The sequence below is a fragment of the Ceratotherium simum genome, chromosome 19, assembly GCF_057802395.1.
Source record: "Ceratotherium simum simum isolate JZ-2026a chromosome 19, ASM5780239v1, whole genome shotgun sequence".
Classification (NCBI taxonomy): Eukaryota; Metazoa; Chordata; class Mammalia; order Perissodactyla; family Rhinocerotidae; genus Ceratotherium; species Ceratotherium simum.
In genome coordinates, this window is record NC_141918.1 from 45,983,436 (window position 1) to 46,010,940 (window position 27,505).

General features: G+C 39.2%; 1 protein-coding gene across 1 annotated transcript; it reads left to right on the plus strand.

The window, feature by feature from the left end:
• Positions 1-155: 155 nt before the first annotated feature.
• On the plus strand, positions 156-22,232 carry HINT3 (histidine triad nucleotide binding protein 3). The gene is made up of 5 exons (XM_087444058.1): positions 156-494; positions 11,563-11,680; positions 15,520-15,589; positions 18,272-18,398; positions 20,615-22,232. Exons 1-5 carry the CDS (start codon positions 321-323, stop codon positions 20,645-20,647), a joined length of 522 nt encoding a protein of 173 aa, XP_087300184.1. The 5' UTR covers positions 156-320; the 3' UTR covers positions 20,648-22,232.
• Positions 22,233-27,505: the final 5,273 nt, after the last annotated feature.

A 27,505-nucleotide genomic window follows, 5' to 3' on the forward strand; every position in this document is an offset into this window, starting at 1 on the left:
CGTCTCGGCGGTCGTCGTGCGTCATCACCAACGAGACGCAGGGGGCGGGGCTCCTCCCGCAGCCGCCGCCGGCTTCTCCGGGTAGCGCCCCCGCGCGTCCTCGCGCGCCCCCTCGTGGCCGCCGTCTTCGAGGCCCTGCCCCGCGTCGCCGTCCCTCTAGCTTCAGCCGGGATCAGCGCGGGCGCTCAACTCCCGCCCGGGCCAGCGCCAGGCGACGGGCGACGCCTCCAGGTAATGACGGGGAGGTGCAGGAGGCCGGCCGAACGCAGCTCCCCTGGTCCTGGAGAAGCCGAGGCCCTGGGCCACCGGGGGCAGGTGCGATGGCTGAGGAGCGGGAGTGCGACAGCGCGGCGGCGGCGGCGGCGGCCGAAGCACCTCCCGTGTCTTCGTCGGAGCCCGCGAAGTGGCCGGAGCCCGAGGGCTGCAGCAGCAAGTGCGTGTTCTGCCGGATCGCCAGGCAGCAGGAGCCGGGCACCGAACTCCTGGACTGTGAGGTGGGCGGCGACGCGCGGCCCGCGAGGGTGGGGGTCCTGCCGGCCCTGGAAGCTCGGGAGGGAGGCCTCGCGGGTGTGGACCGGGGTGGGGGTCGTGTCAGCCCTGGGAGCTCGGGAGGGGGGCCTCGCGGGTGTGGACCGGGGTGGGGGTCGTGTCAGCCCTGGGAACTCTCAGGAGGGAGGCCTCGCGGGTGTGGACCGGGGTGGGGGTCGGGTCAGCCCTGGGAGCTCTCAGGAGGGAGGCCTCGCGGGTGTGGACCGGGGTGGGGGTCGTGTCAGCCCTGGGAGCTTGGGAGGGGGGCCTCGCGGGTGTGGACCGGGGTGGGGGTCGTGTCAGCCCTGGGAGCTCGGGAGGGGGGCCTCGCGGGTGTGGACCGGGGTGGGGGTCGTGTCAGCCCTGGGAGCTCTCAGGAGGGAGGCCTCGCGGGTGTGGACCGGGGTGGGGGTCGTGTCAGCCCTGGGAGCTCTCAGGAGGGAGGCCTCGCGGGAATGGACCGGGGTGGGGGTCGTGTCAGCCCTGGGAGCTCGGGAGGGGGGCCTCACGGGTGTGGACCGGGGTGGGAGGATCCTGCGTGGATGGGCCGGGGGAGGCCAGGTGTCCTGGTGTTAATGACAGACCTACTTCTCTCGGGCAAGCTGATGTCTCCTGCGTTATCTTTGCTGTTCCGAGGGGAGCAAACGTCGTGATAAAGCCAAATGCTCCGGCCTGTCTCTACAGGTACCGCGGTATTTGGAGAAAATAGCGTTTATGGCCTTTGTTTTTATTAAAGGGATCCCCCCACCCTACCTTTCAAGACTCTGCTTTTAAATTCTACACACTCTAATATTGACGTAGGGAAAACTAGCAGAAAATAAATAATGGTAATGGTGAAAAGCTTGTTTCTTAGATTGACTGAAAGGAGAGGTGGGGGGAATCTGAGGTCGAACTATTACTTAATAGCCTCTGATTTCCACTGCAGGGTACAGTTCCTACAACTGTTATCAGTTGCGACGTGTGCACGTTTTTAGAGTACTAAGACTTTGTCCAGATATTTTATTTATTTATTTATTTATTTTTTAAATTTCAGGTGTACATCATTGTACTTCTATTTCTGCATGGACTACATCATGTTCACCACCAAAATACTAATTACAACCCATCACCACACACATGTACCAAATTATCCCTTTCACCCTCCTCCCTCCCCCCTTCCCCTCTGGTAACCACCAATCCAATCTTTGTCCCTTGTCCAGATATTTTAAAACAGATATCTGGTACACACTTTCTTCTGCCGGTTCTGCTTGCCTTTAAAGAAACAACCTTTTGAGAGAATCAGCTCCAAAGATTCTGTTTTTTTTTTGTAGTAATCATGCATTCATTTGTTAAAAGTAGATTGAATTCCTTCTAAGCACCTAGTGTTGGAGATTCAGTGGTGAACAAGTGAAAGGATAGTCCCTGTCTCAATTTTATAATATAAAGGGTGGAATGAGTACAGAAGAGGTAGCTGATGACAATGCCCTGTGCTGTGGTGAGATGGTATTTTGCAAGCCCGTGGGAGGGGCACCTAACCCAGATTTTAAGGGGTAGGGAAGGCTTTCCAAAGGAAGTGAGACATGAAGAAATAAGTAGGAGTTGAGCGGGTGAGAGAATCATGTCCTAGATAAAAATAACCTCCAGAGGTTCAGTTTGTGCCACAGGAGAACTAACAGAAATTCCGTCTAACTGGAGCATCGAGTTTGAGGAGATGAGTGGTGTGAAAGTTGAGGCTGGAGAGGGAAACAAGGGACCAGATTGTTAAGGGTGTTGTAATTCATGGTAAGGAGTTTTGTCTTATCTGAAGAGTGAAGGGATGCTTCCTCCTTCCAAATGTTTTATCTTCCAATTTCCAACATTTTTCTCTCTGGAGAAGAAGAAATGTTTAATGCTGGGTTGGGAGGAAGGGGTTGAGGTGTTACATGAAGGGGTTTGGTCTTTGGGAGATCATTCTGGCACCGTTGTGGAGAATGATTTGGAGAGGACCGGTCTGGAGGCACGGAGACTTGTTAGGAGGTGATTGAAGTGATCCAGCCTGGTGATGGGCTGAAATAAGAATGTGGTAGTGGGGATGAAGAAAAGTGGATCAATTTAAGGATATTTAGGAGGTGAAACAGGCAGGACTTGTTGATGGAGATAGATCAGTGGTTCTCAGCTGGGGATAATTGCTCACTAGGGGATTTTTGGCAATGTCTGAAGAGACTTTTGGTTGTAATAACTGAAAGGGTGGGGAGGGCTACTGCCACCTTATGGGTAGAGGCCAAGGTTGCTAACATCATACAGTGCACAGGACAGGCCCCCACAGTGAAGAACTATCTGGCTCCAAAATGTCAGTAGTGCCTGGGTTGAGAAACCCTGATTTAGATGTAGGAGAATTAGGAAGAGAAAGAGGGAAGTCAAGGATGATTTCCAGACTTCCGGCCGGGGGAAACTGGTAGTGGTGGCACCATTTCATTATGATTGGGAAGAGAGGAGGAGAGCAGGTGGCTGGGGAGTAGCAAAGTGGTAAGTGCAGTTGTGGGGTTGTGGAGTTGAGATGAGTCTGAGGCACCTAAGCAGAGATGTCCAGTAAAAGGTTGGAGAGTCTGGTGCTCTGGAGAGATCTGTATCTCTAGCCCAGATTATAAGAACTGCCAGTTTATACATGGAAATTGAAGAGAGGGGAATTGATGAGATCACCTAGGAAGGACATGTAGAGTAAGCAGTGAAGAGGGCACCTACACAGAACCCTAAAGAACACTAACATCATAAGGGGCTGGCAGAGGAAGAGGACCTGAAAAGGAGACAGAGAAGGAACAGAGAAATAGAAGGAAAACTAGGAACACTAAGAAAAGGATTATGTGAAGAAGAAGGGAATTGGCAGGAGTATCAGCCTTACCTAATCTTCAAGTCTGGGTTAGGTGACTCTCCTGCAAGCTTTCAAGAGGCCAAGTTAGATCAGAACTGGTTTTGTCCCTAAAGTGACAGTCATCAACCTCGAGGAGAACAGTTGCAGTGCAGTGGGGAGTCAGAAGGCAGGTTGTTGTTGATTGAGAAGGACCTGGGAGACAAAAAATTGAAGACAGCAAATATAGACAACTTGTGAAGAAGTTTGGCAATCTTGGGGAGGAGGGAAAGGGAGTGGTAACTACAGGAGGAGTTGGAGGTTAAGAGAAAGCTTTTTAAAACAGTGAAGACTTTGGTGTGTTTAAACCCTGATGGGAAGTTGTCGATGGAGAGAGATTTAAAATGGCTCGGGGTGGTAGAGCTTTGTCCCTAGGAAAGAGGAAACTCGCTCATTCATTCTCAGTATTTGAAAGAGTGCCTCCTATGTGCCAGGCACTGTCAGAGGCACTAGGGTACAGCAGTAACTAAACGTGCAAATTCCTGTCCTCCTGGAGCTCACATTCCACTCACAGGAAATGGACAAGAAGCAACATAAGTAAAATACACAGTTTATTAAACGGTGAAAGATAAAAGAGAAAAGGGATGCAATTTTAAAATTTTAGTCAGGAAAAGCTTCCCTAAGAAGGTGGCATTTGAGTGAAGGGTTGAAGGAGGTGAAGGAGCAAATTAATGGTTATTTAGAAGCAAAAAGTTTGAAGTAGCTTCTCTGGAGGCCAGGAGAGAGAATCAGGGAAAACAGAAGGATTGCTGTATAGTGGTGAGGGTCAGCGAGGTTGAGGACAGTCAGTTTAATGACTGCTCAGCTGTGTGATTTTTTTTTACCCCTCCAGCAGTGGGACAAAGATAAGAATTTATGGCTAGAGAATGGCTGACATGATAGGCCGTAAAATATGCTGAATAGGAGAAGGAAGTGAAGGCAGGGAGCAGCTGATAGGGAGAAAGATTACGTCTATCAGTTGTCTGTCTGTACAGCAGGCCTCTGCTGAACTGATCCACAGCATCAGAAGGGACTGGGCTCTGCCTCTTCATTCACTCCTTATTTTACTAAATATAAAATTAGGTTAGTGATTAGTGAGAGGTAAAGTGAGCTTTTTAACTTCACAGAGTTCAATATTTCTTAGGTTCCTAGAAACTGCTTTTAAATTTTGCACACTCCAGTACCAATGTTGAAGGAAACTGATAGAAATAGATACTAGTAGTTGTGGAAAGCTTTGTTTGTCTAAAAGTGATCAAGAGGGGTTGGGATGCCCCAAACTTTAATCATAGCTTTCTTCCTGGCCAAAGGTCAGGACTTTTTCTTTGTTAGGAATAGTCTCAGAATAAACCATATGAAGAGCATAGTGCCTTTCTATAGAGGAAATTAGGCATGATCAATACTTCTGTTAACTAATTTATACCCTAAATAGGGGGTATAGGGTGAATATATACAGTAGTTCATATAATACAGAACATGAGCAAGATACACGTGCTTGTGCAATAGTGCTCCAAAAAGTTGCATATCTTTTTTAAATTGAATCTAAGATGATTTGATATACAAGAGCTCACTAATTAAAGGTTAAAGATTAATCTTTTTAAAAGGAGAATAACCACCTAATATTTAATTTTTATGTTTTACATTATATATATGTATATAATATATTCATATATTCATTCATATATATTAATTTTAAACATTTAGAAGCTACTGGGTTTATATAAAGTAAGGTATACTTATAATTGAGTGCAGAGGAGAAAATTTGATTTGGAATAATTGGAGTTACCAGCATTATGTGGGGTTAGTCTGGGAAACCTTTCTGGCAAAAGCTAGAGAAGATTCCTCACCCCATAGGCCTCTATATAGTGTTTTCTTGTTGTATTCTGCAGAATTAAAACTAAGCAAGGACTAGACTATGCATTCTTGGTGGAGGAGATATCACTCCCAAGGGGGTGAAAATTAGTTTTTTGGGGGCAATATCTTATTCTTTTTATGTGTGAGGCAAAGATAAACAGAGAGTACATAAGCAGGTACAGGATATATCTGTGGTATTAAAATATCAGGCAGGTGGATTAGGGAAAAAAAGTGTCTTAAAAATGCCCTTAGAAGGGCTATAATGAGAGAATGGTTGAGAAACACTGGGCTAGATGTATATTTCTACTTTGCTTGAAACCATTCTGAGGAAATACTAGTTTAACTTGAATGTTCTCTCCCTCCTTTAATCAGAATTGCCCTACCCCTTAGATGGCATGGTACTGACATGTTCTTTCAAATGTTACTTCTTTTTATTTGCTTTAGGTATCAGTCAGGGTTCAGTTGCAGGAAAGAGAAACAATTCTAGGGATTTTAAGCAAAAATTGATTTAATATAGGGAATTATTTGCTAAAAAGTCATTGCAAGGGCTGGAGGAGGACGTTCTAGAAAAGCCACCAAGAATGACACCCAGAACAGCACTGCAGAGCTGGCTCGCTGGGGAGCTGGTTTCTCTGCCGCGGTCAGGAGCATAGGAGTCAGGGGACTCCACTGGAACTTGGACCTGAAGAAGGTGTCTCCTTAGTTGTGATCCAGAGATGAAGGAGCAGTGTGACTGCCACTTTTGAGCGGTGTTTCCAGTGGGAGTGCCGTTGGCAGTTTGGGCTGGACTCTGCTTTGTTGTGCAGGGCTGTTCCACCTATTGTGGGATGTTCCTCATTCCTGACCTCTGGGCACTAAATGGCAGTAGCATCCACAACCTAAAGGTCACCTACACATTTCTGCTCCCCTCTGAGAAACCACACTGCTTCAGAGCTACACTGTACACCTGCTGGGTCCACACTGGTAGTCCCTGCTGACAACAGAACGGATGTCTTATGCCTGTCTCTGTACTCCTGGGAAGCTGGTACTAGACATTGGAATGGGGGGAAATAGAAAGAAAAAAGACTCTGTCTCTGTAGTCTTATAGCTGACCACGTTTGCCAGCTGGAATTAGCAGAAGCAGCAGAAGGATGGCTTTGCCTAGGTCAGCTTTCCAAAGCACCTAAGTCTTAAGTACATCTAATTGGAAAGACCTAAATTCCATCTGGGATTTTAGCTTTTTTAGTTTCTGTAGTGCAGAATGCACAGACGTATTTGGAATGGAGATTGAGTGCCAGTCTACCCTGTTCCTTATTTACTTGTTGTATTTAAGTGGATACTTAGCCCAGATGGTTAGATTCAGTGGTGATAATGAAGTCAAGATAGACTAGCTGTTTTTCTAATCCATGCATTCTCAAAAGGGGTAAAAATTGGTGTTCTTGCCTGGGATAGGGGCAAAAAAATGTGTATTCTTTATATATGTAAGATATACCGTAGGTCATAAACAGATATACAATATAGCTGTGGTATTAAAATATCATGGGAGGGGGCAATTTGGAAAAAAAGTGCAGAAAGTTTTCTTAGGGGAGTGATAATGAGAAAAGGTTGAGAAACACTGTTTTAATCAAACAATGGCCATCATTCCAACTTTAAGAAGGTGTTTTCAAGGACCGACTGAAAGGTCGTTGGAAAACCTATCTCTTTTACTGGAGAAGTATCTAAAACCCTAATGACACACCATTTGTTTTAAAGTGGGGTAGAGGAGGGAGTTTCCATAGTTTCCATCTTGGTATTTAAGCAACTGTTATTTTATTTATTCAACAGTTTTGCAGGCTTACACTTGGAGTTTAAAGGTGAATATGGCATGTCCCAAACTTGAGAAGCTTGCCTGTGATCTGAATTGAAAGCAGCAAATGAAATATTCTCTTAGTGCGTGTTGTTAGGGATGGATAGTCAAAATTCCGTATTTTAAAGTCACTTGAAATCATCTTTTCTTTGTGTGGTTATGCTACCAACATGACATACAGTTAGATTCGTTTGTTTCTGTTTGTTTTAGATTTTTGGGGACTACTTTTTTTTTTAAGTTCAAAAATGTATGTTAGGGCCGGCCCCGTGGCTTGGTGGTTAAGTGAGCGCGCTCCACTGCTGGCGACCCGGGTTCGGATCCTGGGCTCGCACCGACGCGCTGCTTCTCCGGCCATGCTGAGGCCGCGTCCCACATACAGCAACTAGAAGGATGTGCAGCTATGACACACAACTATCTACTGGGGCTTTGGGGGGAAAAAATAAATAAATAAAATCTTAAAAAAAAAAAATGTATGTTAAATATTCACATATTTTTAAAGTCAAAATTGTAAAGCAAAGTACATTTGGAGAAGTCTAGCATCCATTCTCTTATCATCTCTACCCTGTTCCTCTTCTCCTATAAGAAACTTTTAAAAAATATTTTTGATTTAGCCTTCTATTGTGAGTAAATAGGTATGTGTATGTTTATTTTTGTATTCCCCCTTATTACACAAAAGATAGTCTAACCACGCTCCTGCACCTTGTTTTTTTTTTAAGTGTATATTCCAGAAATTATTTCATAAATATATTAAGATCTTCCTCATTCTTTTCTATAGCTACACAGTACTCTATTGTATGGATTTACCATAATTTATTCAACCAGTCTCCTAGTTGAATTATGGACACTTGGGTTAATTTCAGTCTTTTGCTATCATAAATAATGCTGCAAAGAATAGCCTTGTACATACATCATTTCATATTTTTTGCCAGTGTATCTTTGGAATTCTGAAATGAAGAGTCTAAATAATGGCTGGGTTGGTAGTAGCAATGAGAGAGAAGGTAACATCAGAGAGCCAGTTTCAGTATTTTAGAAAGCTTAATGAAAATCTAATTCAGTAATTGATTGCATAGGCTAACTAAAACATCAAGTTTCTTTTTTTCTTTTTTTTTTTTTCTTGAGGAAGATCAGCCCTGAGCTAACATCCGTGCTAATCCTCCTCTTTTTGCTGAGGAAGACCAGCTCTGAGCTAACATCTATTGCCAATCCTCCTCCTTTTTTTTTTTTTCCCCCCAAAGCCCCAGTAGATAGTTATATGTCATAGTTGCACACCCTTCTAGTTGCTGTATGTGGGACGTGGCCTCAGCATGGCCGGAGAAGCGGTGCATTGGTGTGCACCCGGGATCCAAACCTGAGCCGCCAGTAGCGGAGCGCGCGCACCCAACCACTAAGCCATGGGGCTGGCCCGCAAGTTTCTTTGCTTTTAACAGGAATTTTATCTACTCCTGCTAATGGCAGTTATGTTGACCGGTAGTTTTTTTATTAATTAAAATTGGGAAAATAAATTATTTATTCATATATGACATTTAGTAAATAAAACCTTTCAAAATAGGGGTTTGGTACACAAAGACAGAGAACTAGGCATTTGGTTCATTGTTATGGCTGAATCATGGAGTATGAGAGAGCAGATTTTTAGGAGCTTCTTTAATTTTTTTCTCCTGTTAACCTTTAGACTGGAACTTTCTAGTTCCATGAATCTAAAGAAGTGTTACTCCTGCTTTGAGGTAGAATTCAGGTGCATTATCTCGAACGGATTCTAATCAAGATGTATTCTGTACCAGAAAGACTTACCTCTGGATTTTTAAAAGTTAATGCCATAATTGAGGGGAAATAAAGGTGTATAAAGTTGTGTTATGAACCAATCTGGGAAGTACAGTTGTGGCAGTTTTGTTGTGGTCGATTTACTCCCCAATACTAATCGTTTCTCAGAAGGAAGCATCAAAGAAATAATGGAAAACCTTAATTAAAAACATTGTGGTCCTCGATCTTATCCTTTTTAAAAACATTGCATAGATGTCAATATTTAAAGTTAGTGGGCCGGCCCTGTGGCTTGGTGGTTAAGTGCGCGCGCTGCGATGCTGGCGGCCCGGGTTCGGATCCCGGGTGCGCATCGAGGCACCACTTCTCCGTTCATCCTGAGGCCGAGTCCCACATGCAGCAACTAGAAGGATGTGCAGCTACGACACACAACTATCCACTGGGGCTTTGGGGGGAAAAAATAAAATAAATAAAATCTTTAAAAAAAAAAAAAAAAAAAAAATTTAAAGTTAGTACTAGACAGAAAAGCGATAATAAAATGGACTAAAATTGATGTAATTGTCATATTATTTTAGGGTTAGCCATTGGGGTTCCCCAAGTCATCAACCTTCTGGGATTTCTCTTTTTATATATATATTATTTTTAAAAAATATATATTTATATATACATACATGTGCACATACACGGGTATATATGTATTCATGTATACATATGTACATGCGTGTATATAAGTATGTGTATGCTCACACGCAAAACTGATCTGAGCCTCTATCCATGAATCACAGGAAACCCACCAGTCTCTCCACTGTATCAGAGGATTTTCTCCTGAGGCTGGGAGGAGTGTGCTGTATACATTATCCCTAGTCACCTCTCGTATTCTCTGTTTCTACTGAATATTCTGTCTTAGCCTCAAACCTTTGTCTTGCATTAACCAAAGAAAGTAACGCAGATTCTTTTCCTTTCATTTTCCTGATACATTAACACAAAGCAACAGTTGCTATAGATTTTTCCTGAAAGTTTGAGGGTAATGAAGGATTCTCCTATTCTTCAAACACGGCATCAAATCCCTGTTTCTGTCAGCAGGCACCTCAATTCAGTTCTTACTCGTGTACTTTTCTCCTAGCTCATGCTGCTTTCAGTTAACCATCACTGTGTTTACCACAAGATCTTTAAAGTAACAGCTTTTTCCCCCTCCCTGTACTCATCTTATAGGCAGGTCACACTTAATAGCTGGAAAAATAATCAAGATTTTTGTGTAGTTGTGCCTCCACATTTTAGCAGCTTCTAGGCTGAAGGTATATAAGTGATGACAGCAACAAAGTCAATATTTAAACAGTATTTTAATCAAGTGGTATTGTGGTCATTTTATAGAAGTCTTAAGGTAGGAAAGGGACACGTAATACCTTGTCTTTGCTGCCTCCCATTACAATCATGGCCTGCTGGGGGCTAAAGTAGACAAGTCCCAGTCTCTGAAGTGTGGTCTCACCGGAGGTCGAGTTATCAGTCACCTGATGTTGAGGTGAGCTGCGTGGACACTGAGAAGGAAGTTGATGGGGCAGTATGTGCAATTGCCAACACCATTATTCTCAGTGAAACCAAGATTACTGGCCTGGATATGTGCCCTCATTCAAATTGAATTTTGGTTCGTGGAGTGGAGAACTAATGAGTAACAGTGCTTTCTGGAAATTTTTCTGAGGGAAATTATACTTACTGATTTTATTTAATTTTGACTAATTTTTTATATAAGATATTGAATGAGGTTGTTTAGGGAATATAGATTTTTCCCTTGGAAAAGCTTGAAACTCAAATATTAATAGGTTGAAAGACTCCCTTTTCTTTTTTCCTTACATTACTGTGTGGAGTGTGTAAACCAGAAAACTGACGCCACACGTGTAGTGGATTGAGCACATGACTTTGTACAATATATTGGGGCTTGTTGCAGCATTTCAAAGTCTTTTTAATGCTGTAAAGTGGCAAGTAAACATAAAGACAAAGTATTTGTATATAATTGCTGTAAAAAAATGTTTAAAATTATCCCATGGATATGTAGATGCTAGAGGATGTTCTTTATTTATTTATTATTATTTTTTTTTTATAATTTTTATTTGTTTATTTTTTCCCCCAAAGCCCCAGTAGATAGTTGTATGTCATAGTTGCACATCCTTCTAGTTGCTGTATATGGGACTCGGCCTCAGTATGGCCGGAGAAGCAGTGCGTCTGTGCGCGCCCCGGATCCAAACCCCGGGCCGCCAGCGCAGAGCGCGCACTTAACTGCTAAGCCATGGGGCCCGCCTGAGGATGTTCTTGTTATAATTGAGGAACATGCCACTTTGGAAAAAAATTAAGTGCAAAAAACAATATGTCCATCTTGCTGTGATTCTGTAGTCAAACCTTTAAAAGTACACATTAAGCGTGAAAAAACCCTTAGGGTAGAGACGGAGAAATAGATAATAAAATTTAAAAAAACTCTGGAATTGTTGGTAATGAAGTTTTAATGAACCTCATTCATAACTGTTTTCCTGAAATTGACTTTATATAAGTCTTTTTATTCTCTGGAATAAATGAGCATCTCATGAAGGAGGCTAAAGCTTATCTTTATGGATCTAAGGCGTAATCACAAAATTGCCCACTGGGGCTTAGTTGTAACATAAGTACCATTTCCCTATCAGACTGAGATTTACGATGTTTAAGACATGCCGGAACAGCATTAGGAAATTCTTTTGAAAAATTCGCTAACAAATGATACGTTTTTTTCCTTTAGAATGAAGACCTAGTTTGCTTCAAAGATATCAAACCAGCAGTACCTCATCATTATCTTGTGGTGCCAAAGAAGCATATTGGAAACTGTAGAGATCTAAAGAAAGATCACATGGAACTGGGTAAGACAGTGGCAGTATTCTTCATCATTATGTCATCTTGAATTGGCATCAGCAATGGCAGTGACGATTAAAAAGAAAAAGCCTAGCCAGGTATTACAAAAAAGGAGCATTATGACTTTTTGAAACTTTCATTATGAAAAATTTCAAATATATACAAAAATAAAATAGTGTAATCTCCATGTATTCATCACCCCACCTCAACATTTATTAACTTGTGGCCAATCTTTTTTCATATATTAACCTCCCACAGTGGATTTGAAGCAAATCCCAGACATCATGTTATTTAATCTTTAAAATCTCTAAAAGACAATGCCTTTTTATGCTTTTTAAATGATGACTTCTCTTGACTCTGAAAATGAAAGGTGCTATGAAAAATTATAAACAAATAAGTTATGATGTGGTGTATGAGCTCATACTGCCTGAGAGTGAGACCGTGTTGGTACCTGCCTTGTAGTTTCCTGTGTAGATGAACTAGCACCAAAGTTTAATTATGAGATTTTAGTGATGAACTTTTAGCCTCTTAAAAGGAGATTCTGAATCTTGTCTCTTATATCATTATCCTGTATTTTCCTACTCATGATTTCTGTGACTTGTCAGCTATCATTTACTAAGACATTTCTAAGTTCACTTCAAATCTGCTTTGATAGCCTTTGTCACCAGGGTCTGGGATTAGTTTGGTCAATACTTTAAGGTAGCTGACAAGACAGATAAACTGGGCCAGATTTTTTGAAGATGAATAAGAAATCTCTTTTATGGAAAACTAATGATGTCTAGTTCATTAGGGTTTAGACTACAGAAGTGCCAGTTTTTAAACTGTTTTTTCTAGATCTTGCAAAGTTCCTTAGTCATCTGAAGTTCTGTGAGTATATTTCACAGTCATTCCAACAGATGGAGGCCAGCTGATACAGGAAATATTTAGTACCAGACAACAGCCACCATAGACTTAAGTATTTTCTTTCATACTGTTTTTCTTAAGGAGGGAGAAATGTGTTCATACTTCTTTTTCTTTTTTTTAGTATTTATTAAAAGTTTTATTAACTGTTGCAAATTAAATGTTACTAATTTTGAAGCAGCATAATGGGTATTTGGGATTTCATTATACTGTTCTTTCTGATTTTGTGTATATTTGAATATTTCCATAATAAAAATTTAGAAGTTCTTACAATTAATATTTTTATACTATAAAGTTGGGAAAATAATAAGCACATGGATGAGCTCAATAACACTATCAAGCACCGTGACTATATTTGACAATAATAGGACTCAACTATAGAATACACATTTTGTTTACCAAGATAGACCATATTCTGGGCAATAAAATAAGTCTCAATACATTTCAAATGATTGAAATCTTCTAAAATATGTTCTTTGATGACAATGGAATTAAATTAGAAAAATAATAAAATCTAGAATAACAGTAAAAATTTTTAAGTTAATACACTTTTAAGTAACTTCTAAATAAATAGGTCAAAGAAGATAATATTTTTAATTCATTGGTAACAAAAACACAATGTATCAAAATTTGTAGAATGTAGCTAAAGCAGTGCCAGTGCCTAGGGGGAAAGTTATAGCTTTAAATGCTTATATTAGAAAAGGAGATTGAAAACCCATGACAAGTTTCCACTTTCGGATGCTAGAAAGAGGCAAGCAAATCAGACCAAAAGAAGTATAAGGAAGGAAACAATAAAGAATAGATATCAGTGAACTAGAAAAGAGACAGTAGGTTTTGCTCCATGTATTTTGGATCTGATTTTAAGTGAATACATAATTATGATTGTTATATCTTCTCAATGAATTGATCCGTTTTTTATCATTATAAAATGTCCCTCTTTATTTCTGGAAATACTTCTCGAGTCTATTTCGTATGATATTAATTTAGCTACTCCATCTTTCTTATTATTTATTGTTTGCACTGGGTATCTTTTTCTATCCTTTACTTTCAACCAAATTGAATATTTATATTTAAAGACTTGAAGATAGCAATGTAGTTGGGTCTGGCTTTTTTTTTAACGTAGTGTGAAAAATCTCTGTGTTTTAATGAAGTGTTTAGTTCATAAACATTTAATGTAACTATTGATATAGTTGGATTTAGGTCTACCATCTTGGCATTGTTTTCTGTTTGTCCCATTTGTTTTTTGTTGCCTTGTGTCTTCCTCCCTGCCTTCTTGTGGTTGAGCAAATATATTTTTTAGTATTCCACTTTAATTTATCTCTTGCCATTTTAGCTAATCCTCTTTGCATTATTTTTTAGTGGTTGCTCTAGAGAGATCCTGTAATTATCACAGCCTACTTAGAGTTAACATTGTATCAATTCATGTAAAATGTGAGAAACCTTGCAACACTTTGTTATTGTTGTCATATATATTACACATACATACTTTATAATCCCATGATACTGTTAAAATTATTGCTTTAAACAGTCATATGTCTTTTAAAGAAATTAAAGAAAAAACAGGCTTTTATATTTACCCACATGTTTGGGATCTTGGGAGTATTTTATTTTATTTTATTATTTTTTTTTAATGAGGAAGATCAGCCCTGAGCTAACATCCATGCTAATCCTCCCCTTTTTGCTGAGGAAGACTGGCTCTGAGCTAACATCTATTGCCAATCCTCCTCCTTTTTTTTTCCCCCAAAGCCCCAGGAGATAGTTGTATGCCATAGTTGCACATCCTTCTAGTTGCTGTATGTGGGACGCGGCCTCAGCATGGCGGGAGAAGCGGTGCGTGGGTGCGCGCCCGGATCCGAACCAGGGCCGCCAGTAGCGGAGCGCGCGCACCCAACCGCTAAGCCACAGGGCCGGCCCTCTTGGGAGTATTTTAAAGGAAAACAAGATAAAGTCTAGCTTGAAGTATCTTGAACTTTTTTTTGACGGTATGGGGTATGGTACTGGCCCTGTCATGGAAGAGTGGCAGCCTCCCTGCTCAAGCCTGACTTAGAGAAGTAAACATTAGCAACGATTTTGTAAGCCTCCTTCTGACAACCATCCTCTGTAGCGTCTCTCACTGCTTCCCCTTTCAAACACTTGGTTACACCATTCAGAAACAAGAGGTCTAAAGTTTGGCGTTCTGCTTTGAAGATCCCAGGTTACCAAAAGTTTTCCAGTGGGGAAGCATATACCCATCTGAAGGCCATAAAGCACCAGACAATAAAGATGCTAAGGCAGATGAGAGCTTGGAAGCCAAAACAGTTATATAAACATTTAGCTAGTCAAGGCTAGGCTGACGTGAAGGGATATCATATCCCTAATTTGGGATCAAAGACAAATTCAAAGTTTTCCTATCTTCTTCTTTTTTTTTTTTTTAAATTTTTATTTATTTATTTTTTCCCCCAAAGCCCCAGTAGATAGTTGTATGTCATAGCTGCACATCCTTCTAGTTGCTGTATGTGGGACACGGCCTCAGCATGGCCGGAGAAGCGGTGCGTGGGTGAGCGCCCGGGATCTGAACCTGGGCCGCCAGCAGCGGAGAGCGTGCACTTAACCACTAAGCCATGGGGCCGGCCCTCTATTTTCTTCTCAAACAATTTTTGTTTGATTACTTGGTCTCCTTATTATTAGAATTAGACCTCAGTAGGATCATATGTCCTACATGATCACTTGCTAGTACCCTTCAACAACTGTTCAAAGTCAGCCTATGTGTGATATTTTGTGATAGATTGAACCTTCATTTCAGCTGTTGATAAGCAAACTTCTCAGTAACTTAGAGCGTTGAATGTATCTTTAAATGTTCACCCATTTGATATGACTTTTGACTAGGACCCTAGAAGTTAAGATTAATAACGATTTAGTGAACTTAATGTCTCCTATAGTGTAATGTAGTTTCTTTCCTATTTTATAGTTGAGAACATGGTAACTGCTGGAAAAACCATTCTTGAAAAGAATAATTTCACTGACTTCAAAAATGTGAGGTATGTATTCTTCCAGATAGAAACCCATATACACATTTGGTTTTTCTGAAATGTTATTTCCTCATGGACAAATGAAAGCAGAGGTGGCAGAGTTCATGTTTTAAATGCAGTTTTCCTGAACTGAGCATATAGTTCATTAGTAGTATAAATTTAATAAATAAACCTCTTCCTCTCATGTCTCAACATCTTCCAATAATCACCAGTTATAGTTTGGACAGACAAGTATATTCAAGCAGTGGGTAGGTAAAATAGTTAAAAGTCCACTTTTCTTTGTTCAATATGTGCATTCCTATAAAATTGTGTAAATTGAATTTTCTTACAAAAAATTTTATGTGATTTAAAAATACATTATTACACTTTGGGCATGAAATTAACTTGAATTCCTTGCCTGCTGAACTTGGGCATTTGCCAAAGTTTGAGCAAAAGCACATAATGTTCAATTTGGCAACTCTTTTAATTAATCTTAACAGTGTTTTTTATTTTTTTTTATTTTATTTTTTTTGGTGAGAAAGATTAGCCCTGAGCTAACATCTTTACCCATCTTCTCTACTTTATATGTGGGACGCCTGCCACAGCATGGCTTGATAAGCAGTGCCTGGGATCCTAACCTATGAACCCCGGGCCGCTGAAGCGGAGTGCACGAACTTAACCACTATGGCAGTGGGCTGGTCTCCCCTGCCCATTTTGCTTTTTAAAAGACTTCTGACTTTGCCTTTTGTGTCCAAAGCAGTACCAAGGCAGGTATAGTGTAGATTACTTCTAACACCTCTGAACTGGAATTCAGAGAGACCTGAATTCCAATGCTATCCATGCTACTTGCTGTGTACTGTACTTGTGCTGGCTGTGTTACTTCAGACAAGTCGTTTAACCTCTCCAAGATAACATCTGCTCTGCCTACATGTAAGGCTCAAATGAGATTGTGTGAAAATCCTCTGAAAACTGTTAAGCACTATCCAAGGATGATAATGGCAAAGATCAGATGGTATTTGAGACCCTTTGGCCAAAAGCAGCACATTCCCTTCCCAGTCGTAGGAGTGCTTATGAGGAGAATGAACGTTGGACTAGTGGTCCAGAGCCCCGAGTCTCACTCCTGGCTCCACCACTGCCCAACTTTGCGACCTGGGCAAGGCTCTTAAACTTTTTGGATCTTGGCTTCCCTATCTTTAAAATGAAAGGGTTGAGTGAACTCCTGAGGTGCTTCTAGCTTTTGGATTACTAGATTCTACATTATGTGACTCCTGTTTCATAGAAGGAAAACCTAGTCCTCTTTTCTAGGTAGTGGTGGAAGCTTTCTAGCGTGTGATGTGTATCTGACTCCACATTGTCAGTCCTGTATGGCTGCGATATAGCACTTCTCCTGTGCCTTCTTCACACATTCCCACTCACTTCTAGTATTTTTTCTTTTTTAATTGACAATCAGTTCTAGTTTGAAAAGGCAAATATTTCTAGGCTTATATTATTGTTACAGGTGTGCCCGGCTCCACTGAGAATAAGTGGATTTACGAAACTGTTTGTAAAATGATTTTTAAGAGGTTAAATCATATTTAAAAAAAATTTTTTTTACTAGTCAAAGGAATTCTTTTATAAATGTTGTATAAAGCAGGGACCGGCTCAGTGGCTTAGCGGTTAAGTGCTCGCGCTCCGCTACTGGCAGCCCGGGTTCGGATCCCGGGCGCGCACTGACGCACCACTTCTCCGGCCATGCTGAGGCCGCGTCCCACATACAGCAACTAGAAGGATGTGCAACTATGACATACAACTATTTACTGGGGCTTTGGGGGAATAAATAAATAAATAAATAGAAATAAAAGTAAATATTAAAAAAATTTATTATCATCTAACTTTCAGTATTAAACAAGAAACTTAAGTGATGATAAAGTTTCCTTTAATGATGACATAATTAATCTCACTACTGAAATACTGGTAAGGAAATGATTGACCACTTTATTCAAGGAGAAAGCAAGCCATTTACTGGCTATGTCTTGGAATAGAGGAACCCTTCTTCTACTTGAGTGTCCAGTAAATTTTTTTTTTAAATTATTTGGCTTGATTGAGCCTTTTAGTTTTTTGCAGGGGAATGTTCGCCCTAAGCTAACATCTGTTGCCAATCTCACTCTTTTTTTCTCCTCCAAAGCCCCAGTGCATAGTGGCGTATAGTTATAAGTTCTTCTGGTTCTTCTTTGTGAGCGGCCACCGCAGCATGGCTGCTGACAGACGAGTGGTGTGGTTCCATGCCCAGGAACTGAACCTGGGCTGCTGAAGTGGAGTGCGCTGAACTTTAACCACTAGGCAATCAGGGCTGGCTCCAGTAATTTTTTTTCTTAAGATTCATTGTAGAGGCATATCTTAGGAGAATTAAAGCTTAATATAAGGACTGAAGTGATAAGACATAATGCCAACTCAGAATTCCTAAAGGTTACACTGAGGCATAAATATGCTATTAAGGCCTTCCTTGATGAAGAGTTTATGTTATTGTGAACTTCAACGTGAAAAGAAGAGGAACTGTGTGAATGCTCTGAAATGTATAAAGAAAAACAATAAAAGAGATGTTTGAGTGGTAATCTGTCTACCTTAGGCAACCTGTTTTGGTTAGCTTTAATATTTATGTGTTTTAACCAGAAGAAATAGCTTTAAACTATTGTGGAACTGATTAGTCCGTTATCTCTTACCTTTCTGTTTTAGAATGGGTTTCCATATGCCGCCATTCTGTTCCATTTCCCACTTGCACCTTCATGTACTGGCACCAGTCGATCAGCTTGGCTTCATATCAAAATTGGTTTATAGAGTGAATTCCTATTGGTTTATCACAGTAAGTGTTACTGTTATACTAGCAGCATATAAAAATATTTAAAATATTTATCCCTTTTGTTGTAGTTTTTCTTTTCTTGGCAACAGTAGGCACTTACAGCTCTCATAGACTTGATCATCTGTTTTAACATACTGCTTGCACATATCCAAAATGATATTTTTAATTTGGGGGATTTTCCAGGTCATCAGATCTGTGGGAAGAGAAACTTTGGCTACGTCTCTCCATTGCAAGCAGAGGATAGGATATGGAAGAACCATGGCATTAATAGTTCAGAATCCAGAGTCAGATCTGGATTCAAATTCTGGCTCCATTAGTTACTTGAGGGACCATGTGCAAGTTACTTAAACTTTTTAAGGCCCAATGTCTTTATTACCTGCATATAAGTAATAGTGCCTACCTCTAGGGTGGAGAAGAGGATTGATGAAATAATTCACATGTAAAGCACTTAAAACTGTACCTGGCAATATAGTAAGTGCTCAGTAAATGTTACCTGCTGGCTCTATCATTATCACCAACATCATTGTAGAAATTGAGGTTTTGTGATTTTTGATAGTCAGTTTAAACTTCTTAGAAAAAGTAGCATTAACCACCAGACCTGAGGCTGAAGCTTTGAGCCTAAAAAATTGCAGAATTCTGTTTTGCTAGGGCAAAAGTAGCACAGAATTCAGCTGATTATAGGTTTGTGACCGGACAGTCAAGCTTTAGTTATTAAGTGACTCTGTCCTTCCAGGGCTACTTGACTAGTAATTTACCAGTCTCTTATTTCGTGTGTCCTTGATGATAAGGTAACCATAGTTGCCATCTGAATAATCATCAAATTACAAGTTAAATAATTACCATTAGTTAATGCATATTATAATTATAGTCATAATACACAAGAAATTAAAAAGCATCTGATTTCTAGAAACTTCATATTTCAAACTTATTGTCCTTCTCTTCTACTTGTTGTCCAAATGATTTTATTTAATTACAAAATATATTTAAGTTATATATGTGTGTGTGTTAATTTGAAATAAAAATGTGGGATATCCTGCAGGACAGATAGAATGGTCTCTTTAAAAAATCAGTGTGATAAAAAAGGGATTTTTTCTATTTGTATTTCTAATTTTCTACATGATCCATGCTTTTGTAATAAAAAAGTAATTAAAAATATTTTTTTGTAATGTTTTTAACTGTATTTCCTTACATGACTTTTTAGTTGGAAAGAAAAACGAATGAACAAAGTTATAAGATCTGTTGATGGTTCATCCTAGGAATCTGAACTCTTCTTAAATCTGGGACTTGGTCAGTATATTATGAGACTTGAAAAAAATCAAGATAAAGATATTCAAGTTTATTTCAGAATCTCTTATATAATGTTCCAGATACATAAGATGATTGAGAAAAGTATCTGAAATGATGTAACTAGAAAACTTTAGTTTACTTTTTATTTTTTAATAGACTTTATTTTTAGAGCAGTTTTAGGTTCACAGCAAAACTGAATGGAAAGTACACAGAGTTCCCATATACCCTCTGTCTCCACATACTTACAATCTCTGCCACTATCAACATCCTACACCACAGTGATACATTTGTTACAATCCATGAAACTACACTGACACATCATTATCACCAAAGTCCAGAGATTGCATTAGGGTTCATTCTTGCTGTTGTACATTCTATAGGTTTGGACAAAAGTATAATGTCATGTATCCACCATTATAGTATCATACAGAATAGTTTCATTGCCCTAAAAATCCTCTGTGTTCTGCCTTTTCAAATATCTCCCCCTCGTAATCCGTGGTAACCACTGATCTTTTTAATGTCTCTGCAGTTTTCCTTTTCCAGCATATCATATAGTTGGAGTCATACAGTATGTAGCCTTTTCAGATTGGCTTCTTTCACTTAGTGAAATGCATGTAAGGTTCCTCCATGTCTAGTTTCCTTTTTAAAACTATCGTATTACATTTATTTTCCTTCTCTTATTGCAACTTTTTAATGAATATGCAATGTGGATAAAAATCTGCTTATTTATATACAATATAGAATAATACCTTCACTTATAGTTTATAAAACTATTATATTGAGAGATTTTTTTTTTTGTAAGATATTTTTAGGAACAAAATATGTAGTATTTAGCTCTTCTGCTGTGGCTTATAATAGGAATGCCAGTAGAATTATTTCATACAGGTTATGATTACTAGAATAAAAAGTATGTAATATTTTTTTAATTACAGGCTGATTATTTGATCGAAAAATTAAGAACATGAAAGTGTCAACAGTGGAAGATTTTCCTAATCTTGGCTCAACAGAAAGTGCTATTTTGGCCCCTTTTGAAGTCTAATTACAGTTGTAAGGTTCATTGAGTTTTATGAGAGGCTATTACTGGGTAGCCTTAAATCTTTTCTGAATGTCTGTTTTTTGAGATCTGTGATATAGTTACATGAATACTTTGTCATTGACTCTTTGCTTTGACGGTTATTTGTCTAAGGTATAAGATACTATAGATAAAATCCCATTAAAACAAATTTTGTTAATCAAGAAGGGCTCTGTATTTAAAAAGAAAAGTTCAAATATTTTAATTTTTCAGTAGATAGTCAATTATAATAGTGATTTATTTATGAAGAATAAACTGGTATAGAAAATACTTTGTTGGAGCCTTTATTACTATGAAGGAGAAAAATAAATTATTTCTTGACAGTTCTATAATTTTACACATAAAATTTCAAAATAAAGCGTACCATACTACATAGTGATCTCTGATCTTGTTGATGGAAAGAATTGTATGTGTGTCACTTTTTACTCAGATTTCAGATGCTAGTTTTCATTTCTTGAAGCCTTGCATCTTTGTAATAAATTGGTCCTCTACCAGACACTGCCAGTATTAGGAAATATAGAAGTGAGAAAGGACAGTCTGCCTTCAATTGCTTAATACAAGGGTCAAACAAAACCAGTGATTACAATTTAGTGTGTTAAATGCTACAATGTTCACAGAAGAGGCTGTGGAGAGGGAAACACTTGAGAGCAGATGCAGTAGAACTGAGTATTGAAGACAATGTTAGGCAGGTAGACAGTGGAACATGGGGCCAAGAGACCCACATGTGCTTTCCTTGAGTTCTACTTCCATTATTTTTTACCTTACAATAGAAATGAATGTCCAAATTCTATTTTACTCACTGGAAGTGGAGAGAGGGATTTGGAAGTAGGGGTTATGGGCTCTCAAAATTAGATTTACAGGTTTTTCAGCACTGCTTTGTTAAGTAGCTCACCAAGCACCTACATAGATTAGCAGTTACAAGTTATAATTCAGTTCAAATATGACCAGATTTAGAAAAGGAATTTTCAGCATGTTCAACATGTTGTACTATGTGAACTTGCAATGATATAATTGACAATATTATGGTAATAATATGTAAGGTATTTAAGGAATTCTCAATTACCTTATTGACCTCTTAAAAAATGTGATTAGCCAATTGATTTAATTAACATAGGTTTATACCCTCTCACAATAGGTTTTTCTCTTGTTGGAAAACCCTTGGATCCTCACACTTTTAGTAGCAATTCTCTTTTATATCTAAAGATTAATAATTAAATTACTACAATTAAAATTCACTCAGCCTTTTCAGTAGTTTAAGTATTTGGTAACTCTCTAGCTATCTATAACAGTAGTTCAACACAAAGCTAATTGATAATCTGTCTTAAAAATGTGTAAAGTAGTATCAAGAGCATTATTTATGCATGTTGTGATACTATTTGTAATTGCAGAATTGTAAAATTATTACTAATGAGATATTTCAAACTGTGCTTACTTAGCTAAAAGAAAGCTAAATAAATATGGAAAAATACTGTGTCGAATTTTGCCTCTCTGGCCTTTTTTTTTTAAGACTATTGTTTTAGAGCAGTTTTAGGTTTACAGCAAAATTGAGAGGAACGTACAGAAATTTCTTATATACCTCCTGTCCCCACACATGTAGAGCCTCAATTATCAATGTCCCCCACCAAAGTGGTACATTTGTTACAATTGATGAACCTATATTGATACATCATTATCACCCAAAGTCCATAGGTTATCTTAGGGTTCATTCTTGGTGTTGTATGTTCTTTTGGTTTGGACAAATATGTAATAACATGTATCCATCATTATAGTATCATAGAGTATTTTCACTGCCCTAAAAATCCTCTGTGCTCTACCTATTTATCCCTCCCTCTCCAAACCCTGGCAACCACTGATCTTTTTATTGTCTGTATAGTTTTGTCTTTTCCAGAATGTCATATAGTTGGAATCATACAGTTTATAGCCTTGCAGATTGGCTCCTTTCACTTAGTAATATGGATTTAAGGTTCCTCTGTGTCTTTTCATGGCTTGATAGCTCATCTCTTTTTAGCGCTGAATAATACTCCATTGTCTGGAGGTACCAAAGTTTATCTATTCACCTACTGAAAGAGATCTTGGTTATTTCCAAGTTTTGGCAATTATGCATAAAGCTGCTATAAACTCCATATGCAGGTTTTTGGGGGGGACATAAGTTTTCAAATCCTTTGGGTAAATACCAAGGAGCACAATTGCTGGATCATATGGTAAGTGTATGTTTTGTTTTGTAAAAAACTGCCAAACTGTCTTCCAAAGTGGCTGTACCATTTTGCATTCCCACCAGCAATGAATGAGAGTTCCTGTTGCTCCACGTCCTTGCTAGAATTTAGTGTTGTCAGTGTTTGGGATTTTGGCCATTCTAATAGGTGTGTAGTGGTATCTTGTTTTAATTTGCATTTCCCTGATGACATATGATATAGAGCACCTTTAATATGCTTATTTGCCGTCTGTATATCTTCTTTGGTGTAGTGTCTGTTAAGGTCATTGGCCCATTTTTTTTTATCGTTTTTTTTATCGTTGAGTTTTAAGGGTTCATTGTATATTTTGGCTAACAGTCCATTATCAGATGTGTCTTTTGCAAATATTTTCTCCTAGTCTGTGGCTTGTCTTCTCATTCTCTTGACATTGTCTTTCACAGGGCAGTAGTTTTTAATTTTAATGAAGTCCATCTTATCAGTTATTTCTTTCATGGATGGTGCCTTTGGTGTTGTATCTAAAAAGTCATTGCCATGCCCAAGGTCATACAGGTTTTCCCCTATCTTCTAGGAGTTTTAAGTTTTGCATTTTACATTTAGGTCTATGATTTATTTTGAGTTAATTTTTGTGAAGGTTCTAAGGTCTGTGTTTAGATTCATATCTTTGCATGTGGATGTCCAATTGTTACAGCACCATTTGTTGAAAAAACTATCTTTATTGTGTTGCCTTTGCTCCTTTGTCAAAGATCAGTTGACTATATTTATATGGGTCAATTTCTGGGCTCTCTATTCTGTTACATTGATCTGTCTGTCTTTTGCCAATACCACTGTCTTGATTACTGTAAGCTTTCTAGTAATAAGTCTTGAAGTCGGGTAGTGTGAGTCCTCCAACCTTGTTCTTCAGTATTGTGTTGGCTATTCTGGATCTTTTGCCTTTTCATATAAACTTTAGAATCAATTTGTCAATATCTACAAAATAATTTACTGGGATTTTGATTGGGATTGCATTCAATTTATAGATTAAGTTGGAAAGAACTGACATCTTAACAATATTGAGCTTTCCTATCCATGAACATGGAATAGCTCTCCATTAATTTAGTTCTTTGATTTTTTTAAATCCGAGTTTTGTAGTTTTCCTTGTATAGATGTTATACATATTTTGTGAGATTTATACTTAAGTATTTCATTTTGGAGTTTGCTAATATAAATGGTATTGTGTTTTTAATTTTATTTATTTATTTATTTTTCCCCCAAAGCCCCAGTAGATAGTTGTATGTCATAGCTGCACATCCGTCCAGTTGCCGCATGTGGTACGCGGCCCCGGCATGGCCGGAGAAGCGGTGTGTCGGGTCGGTGCGCACCCGGGATCCGAACCCGGGCCGCCAGCAGTGGAGCACGCGCACTCAACCGCTAAGCCACGGGGCCGGCCCCGGTATTGTGTTTTTAATTTCAAATTCCACTTGTTCATTGCTGGTGTGTAGGAAAGCGGTTGACTTTTGCATATTAACTTTGTATCCTGCAACCTGGCTATAATCGCTTATTATTTTCAGTAGTTTTTTAATTGATTCTTTCAGATTTTCTATGTAGATGATCATGTCATATTGAACAAAGACAGTTTTACGTCTTTCTTTTCAATTTGTATACCTTTTATTGACTTATTGTATTAGCTAAACTTTCCAGTATAATGTTGAAAAGGAGTGGTTAGAGGGGACATTGTTGCCTTGTACCTAATCTTAAGCTGGAAAAGCTTTGAGTTTCTCACCATTAAATACAATGTTAGCTATAGATTTTCTTGTAGAAATTCTTTATCAAAGTTGAGGAAGTTCCTCTCTAGTCCTAGTTTACTGAGGATTTTTATCATAAATGGGTGTTGGATTTTGTAAAATGCTTTTTCTGCATCTATTGATGATGTGATTTTTCTTTTTCAGCCTGTTGATGTTTACATTACATTACATTAATTGATTTTTGAATGTTGGACCAGCCTTGCATGCCTGGGATAAATCCCACTAGGTCATCTGGACTTTTTTAATAGTACAGACATGTACCACATAATGATGTTTCAGTCAATGATGGACTGCATATACAATGGTGGTCCCGTAAGATTAGTACCATATAGCCTAGGTGTATAGTAGGCTATACCATCTGTGTTTGTGTAAGTACACTCTATGATGTTCACACAACGATGAAATTGCCTAATGGTGCATTTCTCAGAATGTATCCCTGTTGTAAAGCAATTCATGACTGTACTAAAAACAAAGGTTTAAATTGAAGATGTTTAATAAACTGCCTGATCCTAATGTATGAAAGGTTCACTGTCAGAGATGTAGACATAACTCTTCTTTCATAAGAATCCAAAGAGCACAGTCTTTATTATTGCAACACGCATACATTTCTAGATATTGATGTCAAAAAGTTATCTACAGGGGCCAGCCCGGTGGCGCAAGCGGTTAAGTGCATGCGCTCCGCTGCGGCGGCTCGGGGTTCACCGGTTCAGATCCTGGGTGCACTGACGCACCGCTTGTTAAGCCATGCTGTGGCGGCGTCCCATATAAAGTGGAGGAAGATGGGCATGGATGTTAGCCCAGGGCCAGTCTTCCTCAGCAAAAAGAGGAGGATTGGCAGATGTTAGCTCAGGGCTGATCTTCCTCACACACACACAAAAAAGTTATCTACAAAAGTTGATGCCCACACTTTCATTAAGTGCCCACTACTCCAGATCACTAAAATGAAGCTGATACCTGTTGATTCATCTGGTTATGAATCAGCTTTTATCCTAGCAATATAAATACAAGAAACAGATCTCTGATTCAGCTTAAATAAGCTTAATTAAAATGTCTAGATTTACCTCTGATTAAGAAGAATCAGATCCTCATTGTATGATTAATTATTTAAAGCCACACAGGTAGAGATGGATACACAGTCAAAAATCATCCATTAATTAAACCAGTCCTGAAGTCAAATACCTTTCAGGTAAATGTTATTATATTTCCTGTTGATATAAAACAGGCACCTCAAGCTTAAACCATTCCCCCTTCTGTCCCCATTCCTCTCAGTCTTCCCCATCTTTGTTAATGACAACTGCAATCTTTGAGTTGCTCAGGCCAAAAGTCTTACAGTCATCCTTGACTCCTGTCTCTCACACTTCATGTCTAACCCATTAGCAAACCCTACCAGTAGTACTTTGAAAATATACTCGGAATCTGACCACTTCTCACCAGCTGTACTGCTGCGATCTTGGCCAAGTTCTTGTCATCATCGCCTAGATTGTTGCAGTCAGCCTCCACACTATCTCCCTGCTTTTGTCCTTGTCCGCCCTATAGTCTGTTCTCAATGCATTTATACAGTCGATAAACAGAACATGTATGCCCGAGTGTTCTCTCAGACTCACGGTTCCCAAATGCTTTGCCCTGAGACACAAGAAGTTTTGGCACCAGGATGTTTCCTTGAAGGGCCCTGCAACAAAAATCAGTTCATTCCTCTCAGTGCTCAGTGTCTCTGCCTTTTCAGACACCATCCTCTCTTGCCTTGAACATTGCTAGAATCTCTTGACTGGGCCCCATGCCTCCAGTTGCTTCCTTTCTAACATAGCCTCCATCAGTGTTCTGATTACTGACCTGATCATGCAATTTTCTTGCTTATGAAAACCTCACCATTTACCCTCAAGATTATTCATCAGCCTTTCCGACTTTATCTCCTGCATTGATACCCCATATGCCAGCCATTTTTACTATTCCAACTAAACTGAGCACACCTCTCAAAATCTGTTCAGCTTTAAAGTCCAGGTTAAAATGTTACCACCTCTTGGAAGTTTTCTCTGGTACTTCCCATTCCTAACCACGGCAATATTTAGTGTTTCTTTAGCACTGGTCCATGATATTTTCTTTTCCTAGCACAGACCTTACACAGTCTAGCCAGGAAATAATGGGGTATCTCTTGCCACTGGATTTAGAACGCTTTTAGAGCTGGGGGATCTCATTTTTTATTTATCTTTGTATCCCCATTGCCTTAGCCCAATGACTGATTCATGTTATTGGTCAGTAAATGTTGTATTAACTCTGAGCCCCTTCAAATGTTATGATAACAAACCAAAATTTGATCGAGCACCACGTGATAACCCTAATTTCAGGCAACTTTCAATCCCCAAATCAAAGAGTATAACCTAGATGTCAGCTGATCTCCCTGACCTTATGTCTTTCATGGCAGTATCCATGACCAATATAACTCGGGTGGCATCTCTGAATTTCCAAAAAATCTACCCACACCAAGCATTTCAAGCATTTAATAACTAAACTTTTGCATGGCAATGAGAAAGTGTCGTCTAGCTCCTGCCATCTTGCTGACTCTTTCCCTCGACTTCTCTCCATGCCTTTGGGACACACTTCTTTTTGCACTGTAAGTTTTTACATTTTCTCTGAAGCCTTGGATCTAGCCAACATGCCTGGCCCACAGGAAATCACCTAACTTAAATTGGCTATTCTAGATGTTTTCTCAGCTAATGAGATTCAAGATTCTCAATCTAGCTGGTTACCTCTAGTAACCAGCTTCTTGTTACATCATCTGCC

Excerpts from the sequence above, each read along its gene's own strand:
- HINT3 (XM_087444058.1), top strand. The coding sequence starts at position 321 with ATGGCTGAGGAGCGGGAGTGCGACAGCGCGGCGGCGGCGGCGGCGGCC. Across the intron at positions 11,681-15,519 it reads GAAAGATCACATGGAACTGG|TTGAGAACATGGTAACTGCT; the intron begins GTAAGACAGTGG and ends CCTATTTTATAG. Across the intron at positions 15,590-18,271 it reads ACTGACTTCAAAAATGTGAG|AATGGGTTTCCATATGCCGC; the intron begins GTATGTATTCTT and ends TTTCTGTTTTAG.